This window comes from Haplochromis burtoni, unplaced genomic scaffold, assembly GCF_018398535.1.
Source record: "Haplochromis burtoni strain Fernald_Lab_line unplaced genomic scaffold, NCSU_Asbu1 Contig_111, whole genome shotgun sequence".
NCBI classification, from domain to species: domain Eukaryota; kingdom Metazoa; phylum Chordata; class Actinopteri; order Cichliformes; family Cichlidae; genus Haplochromis; species Haplochromis burtoni.
This window is the reverse complement of record NW_024582472.1, coordinates 1,457,106-1,475,183: the sequence shown is the minus strand read 5'-3', so window position 1 is coordinate 1,475,183 and position 18,078 is coordinate 1,457,106. Positions and strand designations below refer to the sequence as shown.

General features: G+C 38.8%; 1 protein-coding gene across 1 annotated transcript in view; it reads left to right on the top strand.

Moving 5' to 3' along the window:
* Window positions 1-18,078, top strand: part of col27a1b (collagen, type XXVII, alpha 1b) — a 65,113-nt gene that overhangs the window by 44,209 nt on the left and 2,826 nt on the right. The window contains exons 30-60 of the mRNA XM_005928841.3: window positions 530-583; window positions 1,026-1,070; window positions 2,593-2,637; window positions 2,815-2,868; window positions 3,493-3,546; window positions 3,632-3,685; window positions 5,603-5,656; window positions 5,845-5,898; window positions 8,927-9,034; window positions 9,132-9,185; window positions 9,452-9,559; window positions 9,637-9,690; window positions 10,200-10,253; window positions 11,229-11,285; window positions 11,375-11,428; window positions 11,534-11,587; window positions 11,698-11,751; window positions 11,892-11,945; window positions 12,027-12,134; window positions 12,211-12,318; window positions 13,082-13,189; window positions 13,280-13,333; window positions 14,761-14,823; window positions 14,987-15,040; window positions 15,143-15,178; window positions 15,682-15,699; window positions 15,835-15,870; window positions 16,502-16,528; window positions 16,627-16,692; window positions 16,879-17,047; window positions 17,146-17,255. Of these exons, the coding sequence (XP_005928903.1) occupies window positions 530-583; window positions 1,026-1,070; window positions 2,593-2,637; window positions 2,815-2,868; window positions 3,493-3,546; window positions 3,632-3,685; window positions 5,603-5,656; window positions 5,845-5,898; window positions 8,927-9,034; window positions 9,132-9,185; window positions 9,452-9,559; window positions 9,637-9,690; window positions 10,200-10,253; window positions 11,229-11,285; window positions 11,375-11,428; window positions 11,534-11,587; window positions 11,698-11,751; window positions 11,892-11,945; window positions 12,027-12,134; window positions 12,211-12,318; window positions 13,082-13,189; window positions 13,280-13,333; window positions 14,761-14,823; window positions 14,987-15,040; window positions 15,143-15,178; window positions 15,682-15,699; window positions 15,835-15,870; window positions 16,502-16,528; window positions 16,627-16,692; window positions 16,879-17,047; window positions 17,146-17,255 (2,022 nt within the window). The remainder of the gene's footprint in view (window positions 1-529; window positions 584-1,025; window positions 1,071-2,592; window positions 2,638-2,814; window positions 2,869-3,492; window positions 3,547-3,631; window positions 3,686-5,602; window positions 5,657-5,844; window positions 5,899-8,926; window positions 9,035-9,131; window positions 9,186-9,451; window positions 9,560-9,636; window positions 9,691-10,199; window positions 10,254-11,228; window positions 11,286-11,374; window positions 11,429-11,533; window positions 11,588-11,697; window positions 11,752-11,891; window positions 11,946-12,026; window positions 12,135-12,210; window positions 12,319-13,081; window positions 13,190-13,279; window positions 13,334-14,760; window positions 14,824-14,986; window positions 15,041-15,142; window positions 15,179-15,681; window positions 15,700-15,834; window positions 15,871-16,501; window positions 16,529-16,626; window positions 16,693-16,878; window positions 17,048-17,145; window positions 17,256-18,078) is intronic.

Below are 18,078 nucleotides of genomic sequence, written 5' to 3'. Positions count from 1 at the left end.
ATGGAAATAGCATTAAATTAGCGCTCTGTATATATTCTACTCTGTCTGTTTGCATTATTTAGGATACTTAGAAAAGGAAAAAGAACTAGAATCACACAGAATCAGTTCTTAAGTATTGACTAAACAGTTTTGTTCATTTTAAAAGCAAGTATGAATCAGCTAAAGGATTTTTAGCCTTTCCCAAGGCTTCTTCAAAATTACTTTAGTGTGAAGGCAGCACTGCTGTGCGTAGTCTTGAAAAAATGAGGACAAAGTGTTCACAGTCTGGGCACTGTGTGGAGCTAATATCCAGATGCAAACTATTTGCTAAATAGCCACAATCTTTGATGATGTCTCTCCAGTGTGGGCTAAACCATAGTATGCAATCAAACCAGAAGCACTGCCTCCCAGGCTCTGCTAAATGGGAATGACAAAAATGGAGATTAATTGCCAAAAATCATTAACTTTATTTGTTAAACAACATGCCCTTTAGGTCTGTTAAAGGCCAGTGTTTCTCAAACTATTCCTCAGCTTTTATTTCTTTGCATAGGGTCCAAGAGGTCCAGATGGCCCAGTGGGGGAGAAAGGATCTACAGGAATAAAGGTGAGCACATGGTCAAAAAAATCAAAGGTGATGCTAGTTACAAGATACTCAGAGTGTGATGTTCAGTTAACGCGTAGGGATTCATTGCTGGTCATATTATTCTGCAGCTGCCTTTGAGGAATGTTTGTCATTAGGTTTCCTGATTATGCACATCACACATGCTCCATGAAAAACAAATGGCTCAAATTTCTGCAGAGAAAACGACAAATCATGAGAATCTTTACAAGAGACTTTGTTCTGAAGACTGTGGTTATTAACTGTTTTTAGCATCTGAAGAATCTTTAGAGGGCACTCTTGTTAAAAACAAATTTAACAACTGAGTCTTAAATCAAAGAGCATTAAAATATTGATGGTGCTGGTAGTGCTTGTCAGTGAGAAACACTTAAACTCTGGGGGATTTGAAAAAGCTCAGTTAACCGATGGGGTTTTTTTTTCTTTGCAGGGCCCTGATGGTCCACGAGGAAAATTGGGCCTCCCTGGAGACATGGTGACGAAATGTCTTCTAACAGTAATTTTTTGCATTAGCACGAATCCTGGTTGCATTTGATCATTTAGCCTTCCAGCTTTCTCAGAAATAGCATTTCAGATAAACGGGCACTGTTGATACTGTAGAAGTTCAGTATTTAATGTTGCATGTATATGATGATCATCATGTTTGGTTCCACTGTGATGGAAGCATGGTGCTACTCCAGCTGTAATGTCCTCAGCTGGTTCACAGTGTTCTGCAGATTCTTAAATTAACAAATAATTCATTTTATTACACTTTTGTAATGTATTAACCATTATTAGTTGAGCAGTGAGCGTCGCAAAAGTTACATAAATAACCTTCCTGTCATTTTCGGGTCAAATCGCCTCAATTTACAACTTAAAACACTCATAAATATTGTGTTTTACATCTGATTGCCTCAAGGCCTTATGGCATCCTCCACACTATGCACTTGAAAATATAAAAGTGATGACCCTGGCCCCTGACCCCCTGAATGGCCCACTGAACGACTCATTGAACTGAATTTGGTGGTGAAAAATGTCTGTTATGCTAATTTAAGAGCTGCTAAAACTGACTAGTCAATTTTGACCAGAAACACTAAAGTAAGAGGGTGGGTGTGCACAAAACTGGAGGGATAAAAGTAAAAATACAGTAATGTAAAAATGGTCAATTAAAGGTAAACACATTTCTTCAAATATAAATCTAAAGTAACTGACAGCAAAGATCGTTTACACTTGCAGCAATTTATTTTAGTACATGCAGCAACAGGTAGGCCCAGCAGTTCAGCGGTGCAAAATCACAATTTGATCTTATCGTGTTAAAAGCATTGGCACTGTGATGGGAGAAATGCATTTTTTTCTTATTGAGGCACCCCCACTCTGGTGGTAGAGACTAAGATAAGAGGAAAAGGAATTGAGGATGTGCGGTTTGGAAAATGAGAAAGGGGCCAAGTTTGGTGTGAATATATACAACAGTTGGTGAGATATGATCTCAGGTTCTGTTTAATATCAGTTGGCTGTAACAGTCTTAAAGCTCCATTAGATCATTTTTGTGAGTCTGGGTTTGAACACAATCAGGTCTGAATTAGGTTAATTTTTTTTAAACTTATTGATAAATTTCAGTATGACTGTCACTTCAATTATTTGACATGAACGCTTGGCAGTTCTTACTCTTGGCACCTCCTGGTTATTTGGCAAATACATCAGCAGTTATTAGGCATAAGAAAATAATGAAAGCAAAATGCACTCACACAAATTTGGGTCCAGATTCCATTTACCAAACTTGACTTTGATGGATAGAAACTTTACCAAGATAATTTCCTGTTTGTCAGGAAATGGTTGTGGTTCTAGTGGCTATCATAGATTTCAATGCAAAACGTAGCTGTAACGTTAAACCTAATCGAGGATAGAGAGAAAGTGAACCAAGCCCTATCCTAATTTTAACACATGGAAACAACACAATTATATCTAACTGGCTGCTCAGATTTCAAAACCTATTTTTCTGTGTGTGTCATTGTCTGCAGGGAAGACTTGGTGAGCCAGGTGAATCTGGGCCTAAAGGATTTCAAGTAAGTTATTGGGGCTAACAAAGCTTTCTTTTAGGTCAGTGTTGAATTTGTTGTAAGCAATAGTAGTGGATAAGACATAGGTGTGCGTTGTTTATGTTTATCTCGTGGGGGTTATAGCATTTCAAAATATTTATGAGTACCTGGAGTGTGGGTGTAACAAATGGCTATTATTTTCAGGGTATCCAAGGCCACTCTGGACCTCCAGGAGCCAAAGGACTTGCAGGAGAGCCAGTGAGTTTTAGTACTTTTTTGAAGCTTTAACAATAGCTGCTTTTGTTGGTCACATTTTTTCTCTGGTGTTCACTCCATGTGGTTTAGTTATGCAAAATCTAGCTGTTGCAGAATTTCTTAGAAGATACGTCATAAATCAGTATCTCATTGTCTACTATAACTCAGAGCTCTGTAGCAGCTACTATGCACCCTACGTGCCCCTGCATATTTAGACTGATTTTCTTCATTTTTGACCCTACTTAGGAACTTCTATCCTGTTTGAAAAAGCCTTAGACAGCCTAATCCTCTTTCTCTCATGCTTCCCAAATCTCACAAACACAAGCAGAAAAGTAGTGAGTTGGAGACAAGTTGATTTACACCATCTCCTTCCTCCTTCCCTGGCAGCCTTATTGTAGCCTTACTGTGCCTCTATGACAGCAGCCCAGTTTTTACATCTTTTAGGAGTTTTGGCTCTGTGTTGTGATGGCTGCAGATTAATTTATATTCACAAATCCAAACTTTCTGCCTATTACTTGTTTCTTTTCACCTGTTCTTTTTACTCTTTTAATGTCACTTTCAGAGGTTTGTCCAAGATTAGAAAATGCTCTTAACCTTTGTATTGAGGCTCCTGTTTTATTGCCGCAGGGACCAGCAGGGCCACCAGGAACGACTGGGCCACTTGGGGAGATTGGGCCGAGTGTAAGTTGATCACACAGTCTGTGTAAAGCCTCCAACTGACTTTTACATTTGGATAGAATAATAAAGCTGTGACTGTTCCTAACAGGGGCTACCAGGGAAGACCGGAGAGAGAGGACCGCCTGGTGATCTTGGAGAGAAGGTGACGAGGATGATATGTTGTCAGAATTGCACTTTTTTTTTTATTGAATTATAATATCAAAACTGCCTTTGATGATTTAATCATGTCATTTGTGTCTCCAGAAAGGTCACATTGTTTTAGGTCTACTCTGGGATCATTGAGAAATTTTGATTTATTTGCTTTATGCTTTACAGAAATATATAGTACTGAATACATTCAGACTCATTTTCCCCAAATTATCGGTAGCATAAAATGTAAAGAAAATCAGAATACAGTACAGCAATGGTACAAGACTATTTATTTTTATTATTTTAAAACCTGTATGTATCGATCAGCAGTAATGGCACCTATGTGTCCATATTACTTGCGCTAAAGCACCCCAATACAATCAGGGATGTCAGACGATTCGGCTCCTCTTTAAACCAGAGGATGCGGTTTCCAGGATTTCCAAAAAGAATTTCAAATCAGGCCACAGGATTTTCCTGTCTTTTTTCCATGCATAGTGAGCTCAAGCCCAGGAGGCAGCAGCAGTGTTTCTGGATCTCGTTTATATGGTTATTCTTTTGCCTAATAGTTTTAATTTGCATTTGTACATGTAGAGATGAACAGGGCTCAATGGCAGCGGGTTTCAAAAGTGTTCCTGAGCCCATGCAGGGCTCTGCGCTACAAAATCATGCCTGCTTTTATTGCTGTGCCGCCTGAGAGTCTGAGGCCTTTCATTTCGGAGGCCTTTCAATTCTGGCTTGTCCCTTGCATGCATAGATTTCCATTCATTCTTTGAATATTTTAATGATACTGTATATAATAGATCAATTCAGTTTTAGTTATACGGTGCCAATTCACAACAACAGTTGCTTTATATTGTAAAGTTCCAACAATATCGGAGAGAAAATCTCCACAATCAGATGGTTTAGTGAAATCAACAAACACACTAAATCAAGTTTAGTGTGTTTGTTCTATACACGCCAATTTCTTAAACACGCAAAACAGATCTCAAACTTGTAGTAAAGATAAAACTTGTATAACAAAAAATAGTTCTCCAGTTTCCACAGGGTCTCATTTTTCTTGAAAATAGTTTTGTACACAGCCAGAAAACACTGTAGATACTTTAGAAAGGAAATGTCATGTGACATTATATGTCATATAGTCGAGGTGCAATGCTGAAGTTAAGAGGGCATCATCATAGTTGAGGGCATACCCAACTATGATGGGTAAGGCTGTGTCTGTCTGTTTAGACTTCTGCTACAGGTCATTCTGTGATGCTATGGATATATATAGCCGAGATTATTTGACCCTGCAGTGCTTCTATGACAAATGTTTTTCCACACAACATATGAGTTCAGAAGGTCTACAACAATTTTTATTTGAGAGGTATCTGTCAGACTAAACTCCACATGAAATCCGAGACTCAAGGTTTTTCATTACAATATTGCACTGTAATGGGATAAGTGTTACTCCCTTGACCCGTCAGTGGGTTTAATATTGATGCACAGGAATAACCTACTGGATTTGGACTTATCTACTGAGATAGGTATCGACCTGTGAATACAGTGTAATTGCTCAAAGTTCAAGTTTTAAAAAAAAGTAACATTAATTCCAAAGCTGTATGAACTGCTTTTTGTATATATGTGACTGTTGTGTTCCTGTATGCTTTTTATCCACTCAGGTTGCTGTCTTTGTCTTTGCTGCCATTGTTAATAATTTCATTACTTTTCAGCACAAAAAGTAGTGAGTAGTAGTTTTGTGCGGGCAGATTAAGTTAAGCTATTAGTTAGTTAAGCTTTTGTAAAAAGTCAGTTTTTACTCCCATGATTTACATCGTAGTACCCTTCATAACAGGTGGCACTGATTAAATTTGTCCTGTTGATATCAAAGATTGCATGTTAGACATTTAACACATGGATGGTAGCTTAACGGTCACGCTTCACTGTTTGACAGGGTGACATTGGTCTACCTGGTAGCATCGGCGAACAAGGCTTGATTGGCGAGAGAGTGAGTTTCCCAAGTTTTCTTTCTGTGATGTCTTAATGATTATGATGTACTTGATTTATTTAGTCTGCGCCAAAATCAAGTGCTAAATGTTTGAGTGTGCTATTACATCTGTTTTTGCTTCCATTTCATTACCGTCTTTGTCATCAGGAAGAAATACAACTATAATGTTTTTGTGATTTGTCTGTCAGGGTGAGCCAGGCATAGATGCGGAGGCTGGGCCAAGTGGACCTGATGGTGCCAAGGCAAGTTTTAAAATACTTTAAAAATATAAAAAAAGAGATGTGTATTAACTGTTTTTAATTGTACAGTCATGAGTCCCGGAGTGATTATAAAAACATTTATCAATTATTCAGCTAGTAGTTAAATAATTGTTATTAACTTCGACGCTGATTAATTTTATCCTGAAGCTGTCGGTGAACTTTGCAAACTTTCCTGTTTACGGTAGCAGCTTACTGTAATTAGAACAAGTCAAGTATTGTTTGTGAGATATTGGCCTTTGTACAATTGGAGTACATTGTGTTGATGCTCAGTGAAAACAGATAGCAAGCTATTTTAGGAGTTCTGCTGTCTGGCAGATAGTGTGACAGAAAAAAGGAAAAGCATAAAAAGTGTGCCTATTCAGCAAAGCCAAAATGTTGGAAGTACGGCTGATGGACCCACAAAGCGCTTTTTGCTCTGTCAACGTGCTAAAATGTGAGCTGAGAACACTGAGGATTAGAAGAAGCAACCTGAGATTCTTTTCAGCTTCATGCTGTACAGGACTTTTTCCTCTGCTCAGCGGAGTAAACTACTTTGAGAGGTTTCTGGCCACAGTGCAGCTACCAGAAGAGATTAGCAGCTTTTGCTGTTGTTTGAGGAATGAAAGGGGAGTGAAAATCGGTGCATTGTAGTGGTTTATTGCACAAATATTATGTAAACCATCAGCAGAAAATCACAAGATTAAACTTTTAGAAACAATGTTTACCAAACTATGTAATTACGATACTTTGACATGGTATGGACCCCATTATATTTGTTTTCACTGAAATGTCTTGCAGTCTTGTCTCGTCAGAGCTACCAGCCAGTATTCTATTTGAGAAGGTGGCAAAATGTCCCTGACTTTGCCAAATAAATGCTTCTCCTGTATTAAAGTGTTATTAGCTCATTTGGCTAAAGTAACAAACTACCAGTCAGAAACTAATCAAACTTACGGACGATGATTGCTGAATGTGTCTTCACCCAAAATCGTTCTCAAGGTTCTGGTCACACTGTACAGGCAGTAACCTGTGAATTGTGATGGATCATGGGCTGATGACTTACACATAAAAATCCTGTAACAGATAACGGAAATACTAAACAGCCTGCATTTAGATTAAAAATAAGGATCACAGCATTTGATTGTTGTTTCACCATTAGTCAGCATTAGTTCACAATTACATCTTAGAATATGAACATGGTTGTCCTGTGATAAACGGGGAGCAATATATTGGGGAGTCAGATCATACTCTGTAAGTAATTTAAATAATCTTAAAATTGATTCTAAAATGTCCTGGAACCTAATGTAAAAGGGCTAGATCAGGAGTAATGAAGGTCACTCTTCATTCCCTGCTAATAAATGTTGACTGATGACTTAATAACAAAGTGTTAATTAAGGGTAAGGGGTAGTGGGGTTGGAGTTTTAAACATGTGTTGATGTCTTAGATGAAGAACATTTTTTGAATTGTTCTAATTTTATTTTTAAAGAACTTCATGATGTCAGTGCTAGTTAGCACTAATGCAGCCACTCTGGATCAACAGGGGTTGAAGATCGTGGCACGGCTAAGATTATAGTGACTATGATCGTGTTGCCTTTGAAATGGTTGCTTTGAAGGCAGGGACCAGATCTGTGACTACACACAGTTAACTTAATTACATTCATAGCACAGCCAGAACCTCGTAGATTTGAAACAGTAATTGAAAAATGTCTCCAAGAATACAGCGAGTGCAACACAGTTGGTGCAAAACAATGACATAGATGCTCTGCATCCTTGATTTTATATAGAAATAGAACCAGAATAGAACCGGTTAAGTCATGCAAACAACATGACATGCATGCACTGAGTTGCAGTCATTGTTCCAGGCTGCCTCAGATTGATTGCAAAATTGAAACTGTGTCTACATTTATAGACAACAATTAATGCAAACCTTTACCAATTTCTCTCAGTCTCTTTTTCCTAGTCACAAGGAGGTTGCATTTTATTTTTGCTCTGTGACTGAACCACAAAGGACCATGAAACCCAACAGAACTGTCAGCCTGACTACAGTGCTGGAAAAAAAACTGAAGTTGTTCTCATTTTCCTCTGTTAATAATGGCATAATAATAATATGCCGTGTTCTCTAAAGTCTAAGTGCGTTTCTTGGGACTCTTCAGTTCAGTCTTGCATTCTAATGAGATACTCATTTGGGATAGTCTGTTTTATTTCTCGTTACTTTACATGAAGAAGGTCCACTATGCCTTTTCCTAAAAAGTACTGTCAGACAGCAAGACGGGTAGACTTTCTTAGAAGACGACATTTCGGCTGTAAAAAGTTAGACGGCCAAGAAATTGTCAGTGAAACAAATCTGTCCTCATGATAATTTCTGATGATGTAACATCATATTTACAGCCAAACTTTGCCCTACTTTCTTATGATACTTGATACTCTGGGAGCACAAACACCTTAAAGAATATGTCAAGTCAAAATGACACTTTTATTTATTTATTTATTTTTTATCTCTGAAATATTTCCAGTACGGTGCCTGTTTGGTCTAATAAATTAGTCATGCTTTTGTGTCATCCTGGCTTAACGGCTGTAGCTCTATTTACAAGCTTGGAAACTGCAGCTAGCTCAGAGTGCTGGAGTAAGACTTTTAGATACAGTTAGCTGTACCGCTTGCCTTTGCTGCGCTTAGACGTCTGTTACTGTACAGAAATGCTGAATACCATTAAAGATTTTATATATAACCTGAAGCTCTCCTCGGAATCAAACTCCTCCGGCTGGTAGATATTAACTCCTTACACTACCAGCAGGCATCTCCATCCGCTGTTGTGTAGGCCTCTCAGTGGGCAGTATCATTAATGGCTTATAAAACACTGTAACATATTTATTTTGGGCTTGTAAAATACTTTATTGGATATAAATAATGATACTTTGTTCAAATATATGAAGCTATGAATGTTTGTAATTATTGTTACAGTAATCCAGTTTATTCTCACTCAACTGTTAGATCATGGTTTTCTTCTTTTTATTTGACTCGTTCCAACCTTCCCAGGGTGAAAAGGGGGATGCTGGTCCTGAGGGCACCACAGGAGACAGGGGTGAATTTGGCCTGAAAGGAAAGGAAGGACCCCCTGGGCCTCCTGGGCTTGTGGGCGTGAGGGTGAGTGTTTTGGTAGCCAGCTCCAAATTTCATTCAGTTCCAATAAACAGACAGCTCTTTTGGTCCACTAGAACCCTGTTTGATTTTCTGTTATCAGGGTCAGGAGGGTAAACCTGGCAAAATTGGGGAAAGAGGAAGGCCAGGAGAAAAGGTTTGCCAGTTCACTTGCTTGAAGCTAAATACATCTTTCAATCTTGGATGTCTGTCAATTTACTCTCTTGCACTGGGAGTTAAAACGTTCTCTGCTGTAGTAGTAAACAAACAGAAAGGTCTGTAACCTCAATAAGCACAACACTGAAGGTGCTTGTCAAGTAGAGTTTTAGCATTAGATGTTTGATTTTGACAAACTAACTGCACAACTACTTAGGGCTATTTGTATGCTCAGTGAATAGCTGCTCATTGATGGCCTTTCTCCAGGGGAGCAAAGGTCAACAAGGTCATCTGGGTGAGACTGGGCCAGCCGGTGTGCCGGGAGAGCTAGGATTTGTTGGGCAGAAGGGAGCAAGAGGAACCATCGGACCAGTGGTAAATTCTTTACAGTAGGACTAAAAGACTTCATTAGTGTGTTTGTATATATGGGCTAAATATATATATTTCCCTAGGGTGCTCCAGGGAGAATGGGCCAACAAGGAGACCCGGGCATATCAGGTTACCAGGTAAGCCTTTGTTTAATACAAGCATCTAATTGTGGGGTGTTATGAAAAATGAGAGACCCGAGGGGAATATTCAAACAGCCAGGTTTTCATCTTCAGGCTCTGTACAGACTCACATAAAAAGGGATGTTTTTCCACGGGTCATTGCGATGATTCTTACGTACAAAACGATCCCTATGAGTGGCACCTACTCCAGTCAGAGAATATATGAGACGACGATCTATAAAAAATATAACAGTAAAATGCAACACTATTACTGCATATAAGACGGAATAATATCATTAACCTGGGGATTCATCTTATCAAGTAGTAAAATAAACATTTTCATTCAAGTTAATTATTTTATGACTGTATGCACGCTATTGAAGTAAAGGCCAGTGACACTATTGGATGCAGTCGGATGTTTTTTCTGCTCTTCTTCTGTCTTACAAACACGTCACACTGTGAAGCTTAAGCTCAGAGCTTGCTGTTCTGAAATGAGGTTGGGTCATAATCGTATTTTCTTGTCATAGGGTCACGCTGGACCACCAGGCCCACTGGGACCACCTGGGCCAAAAGGTGAAAAGGTACATTCCCAGTCTTATTTACTGCCTCTAATAAGCAGTTGCTCTTTGTGTCTAATGAGCTCTTCCTAACAATGTATGTAGCACATTGTCTTTGAGTGCATGGTCAGGAGTGTTTTTTGGGGATACACTTGAACTTCAGTTGTGTCTCTAATTAGTGCTTCCTGTGTCTATCTTGTTGTCCTTGCAATATCCCCAAAGTCATCTCTAATTTGATCAGTGATATGAACTAGGACACACCCAATTAACTAAGTGTATCAAGTGTATATAATTAGCCAAGCACCTGGACTTTTCTGCACATGATTTTGGCGAGATTAGCCACATAATTTGTGTTTATTTGACAGGAGCAGCATAGAATGTAACTCACTGCACCACAGTTTTAGTGAGATGCTAATTTGCAATTTTTTTTAGTCCCTTGGCAGAAGCCATCTGGATGTGGATATTTGTCATTTTCCCTTTGCCAATATCCTAGATATGATGGCTATGCTTGTGCTCTAATTAAATCAATATCATCCAATCACATGGATGATTGCAAAATTTATGACCGTCAATAAAAAATAGTGCAGATAAATACAGATCTGTCACAGTTCTGTTTTTATCATTTTTGCTACAGTACATTTTCGTTCATTTACTTGGCCCCCGCTCAGCCCTAATTATACTTCAGCTTTTTATTTTCCGTTCTGGGCTCTTCAATTATTTATTTCATTTGATACATGCACAGCACATACCTATTAAAATTATACACATATCTGTGGCTATTGTTTAATGAATCTCATAAAGACCCTGGAACAAATATTGGCTCCATTTATGTAAAATGGAATCATTGTGGGTAATAGTGCATGTAATGATTTGCCATCCATATAAAGAGAGCAAGCCATGTGTTTCAAACAAAGCATGCATTGATTTTGCAAAGACTGCTGGATTTAAGGGAAAATCTACTGATTGCAGTTGTTTTTTTTTTCTATTTTGCTCAATTAGGGTGAACAGGGGGATGACAGCAAATTAGAAGGTCTCCCAGGTCCTGAAGGTGACAGAGTGAGTTTCCGAGATTTAGCAGTTTTTCAAGTGCTGGTTCTCTGTGTGCACTTCCTGATTGTTTATTATGTTTTCCAATCTTAATCCAGGGCCGTCCTGGAGACAGAGGAGAGAGAGGAGAACCAGGTGACCCAGGGCAGACTGTAAGTAAAGTTTTAAAAAAAAGTGATATGCTCCTCTTTTTACATTATTTTTGGTGCAAACGGGGTTAAAATCAGCACTGAAATGAAGAAAATAAACATTTTCAGGGTCAAATAGGTTTTGATGGAGCAAGAGGGGATCCTGGTGCCCCTGGCCTTCCTGTAAGTATACTTTTTCTTGTAAACTGTAAAACTCAGTTGTATGAATATTGTGTAAAATTGTCCATAAAAAAAACTGCAATCTTTAAATCAAACACTAATAATCATTTCAGGGGAAACCTGGACCAAAGGGACAACCAGGACTGAAAGGATCCAAAGGTGACCAAGTAAGGACATAAATAGTTGCAAGATTTTACATTTATGAGTAACTTAATCACCTCTTCCAATATTACTGGGATATTATTATTACTGTATTTTCTTTTATGTACCCATGTCTGAACCTTGACATGAATTCTTTGTGTTTCAGGGTCAGAAAGGAAAATCAGGGGCAAGAGGTGCATCTGGTACCAAAGGGCCACCAGTGAGTTGGACAAACTCCTTGTCTGCTTATATAATGAAACCTTAACTTAAACATTAACATAAAGTTTTCTGATCGTCCAAGGGTCCCGAGGGTTCCACTGGTCCACGTGGGGTTGTTGGGAGGGAGGGACTTGAGGGTCCACCTGGTATGGATGGCCAGCCTGGCATAGATGGAAGTAAAGGCGTTAAGGTGAAGACACTGTCAGTGGTGCCTGTTTCATTGAATGAAAAGAAAATATTGCTCATTGATTGCCTCCTGTATTTAGGGGGAGCAAGGAGAAGATGGAAACGTGGGCTTTCCTGGAAAACCTGGGCAGCAGGGTGAAAAGGGTGTAACAGGGCTTCCTGGAAATCAAGGATCCTTTGGTCCAAAGGTGATGATGATGAAATGATGCTTGACAGCTTGCCTGGCTTTGATCATATTCATAAGGAACATGTTAACAGCATAAGAATCTTTATAGACTGCAGTGCAGGCAAAATTGTTGCTGATATTACTCGTAATTGCCAGAAAGCTTTTAATCTGCTATAAATGCCTCCCTCAGCAACATAATGCTGCCTTTATATGTGGAGCCTTATGTAATTTCAAAGGCTGAATGCTGCATAAAGTCTTTATACTGTTTCTCAGAAGACCTACTATCCATTGCAATAATGTCGGGAAGTTTGTGTTGGAAAGTATCAATGAATTGCCACAGTTTTTGTTTGCATGTCCTTGCAAATATTATATAAGATGCAAATATGCAAGACAAACAGAGAGGCTGTATTTATGAGATCTGAAGCATTGGACAGTTTTCACCTCGCTGCCCCACTCAGGGCATCAAGTTGCATTCTAATTTTGTTATATGTGATGATCTAAACATAAACATGCCAAGTTTTGATGAACTGTAGCTTGGTTCTTCTGCATCTAAATCTAAACCGATTTAAGGGACACCCAAATGAGAAAGCAACAGGCCAGCACAACTGTATTTTAGGTTAAGTTTTGCTACTGATACTTGCTACATGATTAGGGACCACACTAAATGCAATTAGCAGTGCCTTATCACAGAAAACATGAAGTAGGTGCTCGCTGTTAAAGTATCTATATAGAGGTTATGGCATGGATGTAAAAACGATTCTCGTGTGATTGCATTTCTTCTATAGGGCGAGAAGGGGCTCCCAGGACAAATTGGTCCAGCAGGGAAGAGAGGATCCATTGGCGGGATGGGATTACCAGGAAAACAAGGAGATCAGGGAGTTAAAGGGCAACTGGTGAGGGCTGACAACTCAAATTCCTTTATAGGACAGCATTCTTTTGCTAGGGAATAAAATCCATACTTTCCCTTCCTTCTTTTTTATTAGGGGGATACTGGTGAACAAGGATTTCCGGGGGTGTTTGGTCTCTTTGGACCAAAGGTAAGCTTCTACGCATTCTCCATTTAGAAGTGATGACCTCAGGCCAACATTTTTAGACTGAATAAAGTTTTTAACCTTTAGAATAGGCTTATTAAAGTAATTTGTGGGTTTAAGTCACCTTAAGGCTGAGAAACTTTTTTAGTCTTAAGTTGTCGAGAGCTGCATAATATTATATGATTTTTGGAAATATTAGACATGAAAGCTGTTTGGTATTACTGTAACATGCCTCAGGATGACATCTGCTACACCATACGTTTTACTTACAGCACTGCTGAAGTATATATCATTACAAGCTGAAGAAACAGAATAGGCTTTATTGGAGTCTGAGTCTTTAATTTAAAACCCTGAGAGTGATGTTGGATATTTTCCTGCAGTGGGGAGTTGAACAGGAGTGTCGAGCGCATGAGCTTTGTGCCGGTGCTCGGTAGAGTTTATAATGGTCGTTCTTACTCAGAAGAAATGGGCAAGAATAGTTAAAGCATGACAAGTTCTGGAATGATGTTACGTTTGTAATGTCAACAATATTGATAACTGTAATAAGTGTAAAATGTAGTGTTTTTGTAATGGCACTTTTTATGGTTAGGGCTTCTGTAAAACACTGTGCTTCAAACCATTTACTCCTTTTTTATATACATATTTAAAAGGAAAACTGTCAGCGCATGTGCTGTTCACCTGTTGGATAAATGTTTGAAATAGCACATCTGTAAAAGCACCTCCATGTTTGTGAAACCAAACTTTAGATTTATAAGAATATTCTGCGCTGCTGTGTTCTGTGCTTGTAAACCGCTTAGCTTTAGATTCCAGACTGCTCGTTTAAAAAAGTAATTTTTAACAACTTACATACTTGAAGAATAACTGTTTATTAATTTAAAAAGCTGCCTGGTTGATGTAGTGTTTGTTTGTACTCTTACCTCTGCAAAAAAAGAGACGCTAACACCTTGAAGCTAAGTTACTTTTTACACAATCTAAGGTAAATCCACACAAAATTTCTAAAGCAACTTTTTAAACCTGATATTAAAAACATAGTTTTGTTTGTTTGAGAAAATAATCTGCTGATCTGTATAGTGCGGTAAAACATTATTTTACTGTATTAATATTATAAAATGACTATTATAATAGTAGATGTATAAATTTAATGCACATGGGGCTTTGACACAGACACAATCTTAGACCTGCTTCTTAATGAATTGCAGCTAGAGACATTTCTTCAGCAGCTTTAATGGTGATGGAGGACAGTTTAAAACTGGCATATAGCTGTTTAAACATATCAACATCAGACAATATCATGAGAATCAGGGTTTCCCATCATCCAGTTTCCCACATGTAGCACACAGCTTTGGATGTGTTCTCACTACTTTAAATAACATGTTTGGTTTAGACAAAGAAATACAGATACTATTGTCTTCTTTTCTTGGGCTTGTTTCTAGGGACCTCCAGGAGACACTGGCCCAGCAGGAATACAGGGACCAAAAGGACCACGTGGTTTGATGGTAAGATGAAGATTAACGGTAGTTTGGCAACTCGGTGCAGTATTTCAGCCAATTTCTGTGCACTGAACTCTCACAAACTGCACACTTGGCATGAAAATTAAGTACCGCTTCATCAGATGCTACATCATCCGTCCTCAGTCACTTACATGCTTCTGCTTTCCAGGGTATGGAGGGTGCTTTGGGCCCCGTTGGCATCATTGGCCCCAGCGGTCATCCTGTATGTACCTCGTATGTCATCCCATGTGCCAAGCTTTATGTGACTTCTCCCTGGTTTTTTGGCAATGATGGAGTGATCCTTTGTCTTGTTTCTCTCCATCAGGGACCCCAGGGTGACAAAGGAAGTCGAGGGGAGACGGTGCGTGGCGCTGTTTTGATGAATCCTTTTCTGTCTTTACTGTGAGCACAGAATAGGATACTTAGTATGGAGACAGCACACCGCTCAGCCTCCTTTGCCCTCAGGACTTTTCATTTCCTATTGTGTTCCACTGTTTGTTGTTACACTCACAGTGACACTTAGCTGCTGTGGAAATCCTGTCAGGGTGATAAATGTTGGCTGCTTGCTCCTCTCAAGCTTTTTAAGAGGTTTGTTGAGCGCTCATACACAGGGATAATTCGCAACCTCACTCTTAAAACGCCAACAACATTCATGTATGGGTTTGCTGTGTGGAAATAAGATTTGCTGTGTGGAAATAAGATTTGTGAGTGTAGGCTTGCAAAGAAGCAAGAGGGCAATTCAAAATACAGTAGATAAAGACTGTCTGTTGAATTGGTAGCACTAAGATGCCATTACACTGTACAAGATAATATAAAGTCGTCTCTGCACTTATATTGATTGTATTGCTTTCATCTCTCTAACAGGGGACGCAGGGACCTAGAGTGAGTAATTAATCATATCTGTAGCTTTTACATTACTTTTTTAAAGCATGAAAAGAAATAAATGACCTTAATCACTTTTTATAAAAGCCAAGTTATAAATATTTTGAAGCCTAATGTGTGAATGGAACTTTTTAGGGATCTCCTGGTCCTCGTGGACCACCTGGACCAACCGTGAGTTCTTCTTTTTCTAAGGCAGATTTCTGTTTCAGACAATCTGGGGTTGATTTTGATGTTTCATGCGTGTGGGGGGAAATGCCAGGGAAAATTATGTTTAGTTGAAATGGATGACTTGTATTTTCCAGAAAATATAAATAAATTAATTGATCTCTGGCAAAGACAGGATGATTTAGTGGGAGAACAGACTGAGACACGCTGAGAGTAAAAAGTAGGAAAACGTGGGATTCCCTTTAAGTCTGCTGGAAAATAATTTGAAGAGTAAAAAGTCATTTGTACATCTACACTTTAAACTATAAACATACGGTGCTATTTACAGGATAATCTAACTAGTTACACCTGCTTTTCCCCCCACTGTGATCTAATACAAATAGCTTTTGGCTAGCAGCTTTTCTTTTCTGCATTTGATACGCTTTATTTCCTGCGTTTTCATGCCTCATTTCCTCTGCATTCATGATTGTGTCTTATCTGCACGTTGGGAGAAAATTAAACACCACCACCGACAGGGTAGATCAGGATTTACAGAACTGTTTCATGAACACAAATGCACTAAACGGCTGTTGTTACATAAATGCAGATAAGACAAAATAAGTTGTAATATAACAGGTTTTTTTCTGTTGTTTTCTAGGGGCGTCCCAGTTCTGCCCTTTCACTTGTAAGTGTGTTTCACCTGTTTTGTTAAACTGGATTTTTCTGGGATTAATCACATAATGCAAGTTACCTTCATGCCTTGCTACTTTTTTTTTCTGGCAGAGAAATGAAGCCCTCGGTGCTGCTTTTCAAGTCATTATTGATTCCCATGCTGCACTGAGACAAGAGGTTTGTATTGATGGAAACTATGCAGCTAAAGTTAATTGGGTCACTGCAGCAGTACAGAATATAGTCATGACTATCACAGTTTTCAAGAATAGCTACAAATAAACCAACAGTTAACAATGAAATGAAGTTTCATGTACTTAAAGACAAATTTCAAAACCTCAAGTGATTTATTTATGTGCAAATCAGAATTATCCGAGCATGGACCTGCCCATGTTAGACCAGGGCAATGAGATATTTAAGAAGCTGCAGCATCTCAGCACTCTGATCCAGAGTCTTAAGAACCCGCTGGGAACCCGCGACAATCCTGCCCGAATCTGCAGAGATCTCTACAACTGTGAGCAGAAGATGTATGACGGTGAGGAAATATTTAAACAGGACCATCATTTCTGCGCACATATGGTCTCTGTTTATGTAGTTAAGGGTTGTTCTCCCATCCTTCCTTCATGTTGAAAGGCACTTACTGGATTGATCCAAACCTCGGATGCGTAGCTGACATGATTGAGGTGACTTGCAACTTCACTGGTGGAGGACAAACTTGCCTGAAGCCTCTCACAGTTTCCAAGGTTAGGTTATCTATTTGTATCCATTTGCCTCAGCTAGATACAATATCCTGTAAAATGTAAATACATGTCACTTAGATACAGACAAGATTGCTTTGAATACTATGCAGACGGTGGGTAAATATCAAATCCACGATTGCTTGTGTCCTTGTGGAAAATGTTTTCCTCGTGTTGGCTTCAGAAAGATTTCTGAAAAAGTAGAGAGGCTTGGGGTTTAAGATGGGCCATGTGTGTGCATAATGACACTCGTGCAATAAATAAAGGAGCACAGCTGTTCAATTTCTGGCTCTGCACAATAAACTCTAGGACTATTTGGAAAGATCACAGTCGTAGTGAATCTTAAGGCATCACATTTGGTCTTCAGACTTGGCCAAGTCATCATCAAACACACACTGAGTTGGCAAGTAAATCCTCAGACTCTGAAAATACCCTTTATCCACTGATTCTTTTGTCATTTCAGCTTGAAGATATTGCAACAAAACACCGAATGGCACACAATAACACAAATATGGACTGATCTATTTCCTTGGTAAACTGTGAATATAATAACAGGGTTACAGGTACAATCTGTGATCCAGATGTACCTCATTCAGATTCATAGCAGAGCTGCAGTCTGTTATCAACATCCAAACAGATTGTGCTCAAGTCTGTCCATTAGAAAGACTAACAATTGGTTATTTTTAATTGTAAATTAACAATTGTTAGGGGTTGCTATCATTTATCTTAGTTTAACTGCTTTTCTGAACGTACTATAGTACATTTACTGCAAAAAAAAAGAGTAAATGATGTAAGATGAAGCCAATACACTCAGTATACAGCAAATTAG